The following is a 6,175-nucleotide window of genomic DNA, read 5'->3' as shown; positions in this document are numbered from 1 at the left end:
CTTGTTCCTTCTTCCAGACAAATAGCTCCCCTAGGAGGTAATATCACAAGGGAATTAGGTAATGACATGCTACATTATTTACTTGTAAGGGGTCCACATTTTAGGTGGTGGGACAAGACCTTCCCAAGAGAAAGAATATGATACAAGGCAAAGAAGAATGTGACCGTAGCATGGGAAAAGTGGCACTGGATTTAGGAGAGTTGTTGCAGGAGTCCAGACAAAAGGAGTCTAAGAATTCCATCCAAATGGAGTAGTGAATTGCACTATCTATATTATGCTGTTTCCACACAGTACTACGTTAGCTGGCCAACAGGGGCACCCAACACTGCCATTTCCATTTGTGAGAAGTCTTTATTCCTTGGCCAGAACTTAGAGAAGCATTTTAGTGGTGGCTCCTCTTTTCTCAGGTGTCCTGCCAGATCTTCCCACTATTGGTAGGTAGCTCTTGCAGCCCACCCCTCTCGGCCCTCTTAGTCCACTTTGCCTTCCCACTTGTCCTGACCAGCGTAATCTAGGCTGTGTCATTTTTTCAGATTACCCTTTCCCCTCCTCAAGTTATCGAGTCAATGATAGGCATTGTAGTTGGATCTAATGAGCATCCTCCAGGGCCATTACCTTCAGTAAGGAACAAAGGGTGCATTACAAGTGCCCAAGAGAGCCCACAGGAAGAAAATGGGGTGGTGTATGTATTCTAAGCCCTGTCACAGGAAGGGCTCTTTGAAAGCAGAAGAGTGTGGTCATCCTTGTCTTGCTGCTTTGCCTCCTGCAGCAGCCTGAAGAAAGTTCCTGAGGTGCTGTCATGATACAACACTTCCTTAGACCCCATCAGCTTCAAGCTGGGACTGTAACAACGGTGCCAAAATGAAGAGAACCCATAGACTCCCAACAGGCATAAGGCATTGGTTATTACATGCCAGCAGAAGAAGGTGGTGACAAACATGATGTCACTGATGTCATCATCCTTCCATGGGTAGCCGGAGACCGGCCTAAACAGAATAAAGCCTGCTTGCATCAACCACGAGCCCATCATCAGGAACAGGAAGTTCTTGATCAGTTGGAGGCAAAAGAACCTGTAAGCCCACAGCTCTGCTATCAACACCAGCATCAACAGGAACACCACCAAGATGAGGAGAGAGTGAACCTGCAGCTCCACCTTTGATGAGACCTGAACATGTGACAGCAGCAGCAGCAGGAGCACGTAGATGCCCAAGGCCATGGAACCTCTTTCTAGAACCATACACCTCTGCCGCAGCACATTCTTGCTCATGACCTCTACACAGCCATCAAGGGTGAGGAGGATGAACATGGTGAGGTGCTGCCACTCTTGAGGATACATAAACCTTGGAGGCATCTCTCTGCTGATCAGTACCATCCCATCATCCAGACAGAAGACCACATAAAATGTCAAGAGGGAGCCGGTCACTATCTTCAGCCAGCCTCCAAAGGCTATTTTCCACAGCTTGGAACATCTCTTTTGATTCTTGGGAAGGTATGAAGGCTGAACAGGAAAGTCATTAGCTATCATGTCCTTGGAGACCACTGTTGCCTGATGCAGTCCATAAAAGAAAATGTATAACCCTGGGTAGAAATGGCCACCAAACTTTCCATTCCCCATGAAATGATAGGTCTATTTGTATAAAAAGTAAAAAACAGAATTCAAGATTTCTTGGCCTTCTTCTCCCTTGTGGGCTCATCAAGTTTTGGTTGTATGCATAGTGTCTACCTATTTTTATTGTCTTCTTCTGCCCACCTCTCTCTCCCACAGAATGGACAGTTCTTGGCAGGAGCCCTAATCCTTGGGTGAGGGGCGTCTCATTGTCTCCTTCCCTTCTAGGAAGCAGTGAATTGACTGCTGCCAAAGGAGGGGGTGTGAATGTTAAGTAGAGTGTGTGCACCTGCAGGAGTATGTGCTCTCACCAGCTGTGCTTTGGGACCTTGCAAGAGCCTCTGTTCAACCCTGTCCCCTCTCTCATGGCTTGACTTCTCCTGAGCGGTCTAGTTCCTGGAGCTAGGTGGTACCTGAACACAGAGAAAGTCTGGCTAACTCAGAAGTCCATGCATCCCTAAAGACTCCTGCTCATTTAGCAGGGCAAATATTTGTAGTTTTGCTGTTTGATGTAGGCCTTGCTACATAGCCCAGACTAGCCTCTAACTCATGGATTTCCTGACTTAGTTTCTCCAATACTGGGATTATAGGTGTGTACTACCACAGCCAGAAAACATCTGGGTTTGTGCATATGTGTGTAAAGTTCCTACATGGCATCTTTTTTTTCACAATAGGAAGCCTAAGAGCCACTTGGAAAGCCACTCACCTGTGCTTCGGTGTTCTTAGCTGGATAATAGATGGACTGACAAGCCAGCTCTAAGTTTTGGAGCATTATTGCAGAAGATCTTAGCAAAATGCAGATATATCTGTGACATGCAAACCCAGTCTGCTGCTTATATTTTAATGAGAGTTATCATCTCAACTTTATTCTCTCTTTAATAATTAGTATGTATCTAATACATAAGGGCAGAAAGATCCCTGTGCACTAGATGTCAGTTAGCTGCATACATGGAATTTCAACCAAGCTGAGTCTTCATACTGCTTGTCTTGTTTTATTCTTGAGATAGACTCTCAGGCTGGCCTTGAACAAACTCCTGTTTCCACTCACTGCCTCTGCCTCCTAATGCTGAGGGGACAGGCTTGTACCACCATGCATTCGTATATGTGTGTGTATATATATAAATTAAGGTGTATAATCTGTTGTTTTGATTACATAGACCTTATGGCATGTTTACTATAGTCAAAATAATTAACCTGTCCATCATCTCTCACAGTTACATTGTTTGTGACTAGACCACTTATGGCTACACTCAGTAAACTTCAAATGCATGGTATAATATGAGCTATATCTGTATGCTGTACATTAGAGCTCTAGAACTTATCCACTACTGAAGTCTACAGCTTAGCCAATATCTCTGTTTCTGAATCTTTCCCACCATCCCTGGCAACTGTCATTTATTATCTGCTCCTGTAATTTCAACTTTTTAAAAGATCCCACATACAATGAGATAATGCAGCATTTGCCTTTGTCTTGACTATTTGACTTAACCAAGGGCATTCTGGATTCATCTATGTTGTTAAAGATGACAGACCAGACTTCTTTAAGGCTCAGTAAGACTGCATTCTATGTAGCATCTCTCTGTACACTAAGCTTTAGCGTGCATAAGGCTTGCCTCTGTACTCTCAGACTCAGGCATCCACTAAGAGCACTGGAGCAGAACCCCATGTGTAAGGTGAAATGATTACATCAGGGAAATCCAGGCCATCCTTTTGACCAGTGAAAGTAGATCTGAGTGGGAAGATACCATTGGTGAGTTTTCAGATTGCTCTACAGAGGAACTCACCTCTCTTATTCCAACATACCTTTGAATATCTTTTCTTTCTTTTTCCTCTCAAATGTGATATAGATGGGCTTTCTTTTCTTTCTTAAAGAAAGTTATTTTTGTGGTTTTAAATTATGTGGAGGCATGTGTGTCTTCTGAATGTGAGTATATGCAGAGTGTAGGTGCCCACAGAACCCAGAGGCATTGGATTTCCTCGAGCTGGAGTTACAGAGCCACCTGACATAGCTGCTGGGAACCACACTTGAGTCCTCTAAAAGAGAAGCAAGCACTTTTAGACACTGAGCCATCTCTGAGGCCCTTGACTTTAAAAAATGTGTGTGTGGGGGGGGGCGTCCATGCCTGCTCTGATGCAATGTGGTACTCAGAGGGCAACCTGCAGCCTTCTTCCATCACACAGTTCCCGAGATCGAACTCAGACAGGGTTGGCCGCAAGCGTCTTTATTTAGTTGGCCATTTTGCAGCCCCTCAGGATTTCTTTTCTACTTTTGTGTACCTACTGACCACATCCCCTCTCCTTTGCACTTGGAAGTATACTCACAACTGAGTCCCTGCTAATAGAATGTGAATTCAAGGGATATACATTACTGTCTGGCCTCAGCCATATAACCCGCCCTCACCGTCCGTGACACGTTCCTTCCTTTTAGCTTTATTATATAGAGTATCTTATCTTACTAAGAGTTAAATGTTGAGCTCAGCATGGTGTTGCACACATTTGCTCCCAACATTTGGGAGGCAGAAGCAGTGGATCTCTGTGAGTTCAAGGCCAGTCTGGCCAACATAGTAAGTACAAGCCAAACTAGGGCTACATAGTAACTCTCTGCCTCAAATTAATAATAATGATGATGGTTATAATAATAATAAATAACAATGAGTTCTATGCTTTTGTGGATAGTAACAGAAGCACTCACATTTTGGGTTATATATGATGTGATGGTAATCTTGTCAATTAAATTGAACTGAGAGATGCTTAGGAAGTCAGTGAGGTGTATCTGTAGGTATGTTTGTGGTAACATGTCTAATCTTTAGTAGTTAGTAACTGTGTGCATGTGTGTCTGTATGTGGTTACATGAGTGTAGGGAGTCAATTTCCTCCTACTATGTGGGTCCTAGGGATTAAACTTGGGTAGTCAGGCTGAGTGCCATTTCCTTTACCTGCTGAGCCATCTCATCACCCATGTGATGACATCTCCAGTAACAGTTATGTCATGAGAACTCTGACCTAAGCAATGATTTAGTTCTCTGATGAATTTTAAAATATGGATAGAATTGTTGGGTAGGGTGGGTTACACTGAAGGAAGTGGGTCCCAGGAGCCAGTATTTCAGTGGCTGTCTTATCTCTGCTTCCTTCCTGTTTTTCCTCTTTGCTTCCTGAGGTGTTGAGGTGAGCGACTTTTTCTACCATCCATTCCCATTGACACGTACTCTGCCTCACCTCTGTCAAGTCAAACTTAGGCAGAAACCTCTGAAAATGTGATCTCAAAAAAAAAAAAATGTTTTTTCCTTTAAATTGTTTATATCAAGTGTTTCCCATAGCAACAAACAGTCTGATGAACACATGTGAGTAAAAGTTTTTGTCGGGATTGTTAAGAAGTAGAAATAATCATTTTTCTAGAGCCATGAGCTCACCAAAGCTAGAGCAAAACTGATACAGTCTTCTAGAAAAATATGAACAAGTGCACAAGCAAAAATGTGATTAAAAATAAGCATCTTCAATATTATAGCTGATGAGAACCAGTGTTAGCCTTTTGCTGTAGGAATCCAGCTTTAGAATGGCAGGGCTGTGGAATTAAAAAAAAAAAATGACTAGGAATTAAGATCAGGATTTCAATGTTAACTTCTCCTAACTAGCAGATTGCTTCTTTTTATCTTTTTAAAGATTCTGTTCTCTACCATAGAAAGGTAAGGGTTTTGCCATCTGGGTTCCCTAAGTGAGAAAAAGTGTAATTTTTGTCTTGTTTTGTAACAGGGTCTCACTGTCCTGGCTAGCCTAGGAATCACTGGGTGCACCAGGCTGCCACCATCTTCCAGCTCACAGTGACCCACCTGCCCTTGCCCTCTGAGTGCTGGAATTAAAGGTGTACACCATCATGCTCAGCTATATAAGAAGGTATTCTTATGTGTCCTTAAGGAAATACACACACACACACACACACACAGAGACAGACAGACAGACAGACAGACAGACAGACAGAGAATAAAATGGAGTGTTTGCCACCCCCACAAAGTTTTCATTTTTTAGCCAATAAAAAGGATATTAGGAAAACCTTATGATCATAATAGCCAAAAAACTTCAAAGGGTAAATGTCCAGACAGAAGAGGTATAAAGGGAAGCTATGAATATGATGACAGAAGGGACCAGAGAAGAAAGTTTCCAGTATCCACTTTGTTTTGGGAAATCCTGAGCTACTGTGGGTAAATGTGGTCCCTTGGAGCTGAGTCTGCAGCTCCACTAAGTGTTTTCCATGAACAGACGTGCTTCTGTGCATCCTGCTTCTACCTGGGACAGACTGTGAAGTGAGGAATGGCAGTGTTTTCCCATTTAGCAATGGCACTTCTTGTGCCGTGGGGCTGGAGGGTCTAGGGACACAATGAATGTGAAGGCTCAAGCACATATCATCCATCTCCTGGCCACCATTTTTGTCTCCTAATTTCCTGGAAACTGAGACAGGGGCATCAGTGATTGGTGGAGGAGAACAGAACGTTCTCCAGGACACCTGAAGTTCAAGGTTGACAGCAGCATGGACACAGGGCAAGTGAGCCCACATAATGTTCTGTTTGTGAAATTT

General features: G+C 43.4%; 1 protein-coding gene across 1 annotated transcript; it reads right to left on the bottom strand.

Annotated features, from left to right (window-relative positions):
• Positions 1-547: 547 nt before the first annotated feature.
• On the bottom strand, positions 548-1,615 carry LOC127223219 (transmembrane epididymal protein 1A). The gene has a single exon (XM_051185718.1). It carries the CDS (start codon positions 1,613-1,615, stop codon positions 692-694), a length of 924 nt encoding a protein of 307 aa, XP_051041675.1. The 3' UTR covers positions 548-691.
• Positions 1,616-6,175: the final 4,560 nt, after the last annotated feature.

The sequence above is a fragment of the Phodopus roborovskii genome, unplaced genomic scaffold (genome assembly GCF_943737965.1).
Source record: "Phodopus roborovskii unplaced genomic scaffold, PHOROB, whole genome shotgun sequence".
NCBI lineage: Eukaryota > Metazoa > Chordata > Mammalia > Rodentia > Cricetidae > Phodopus > Phodopus roborovskii.
This window is presented reverse-complemented; position numbering and strand designations above follow the sequence as displayed.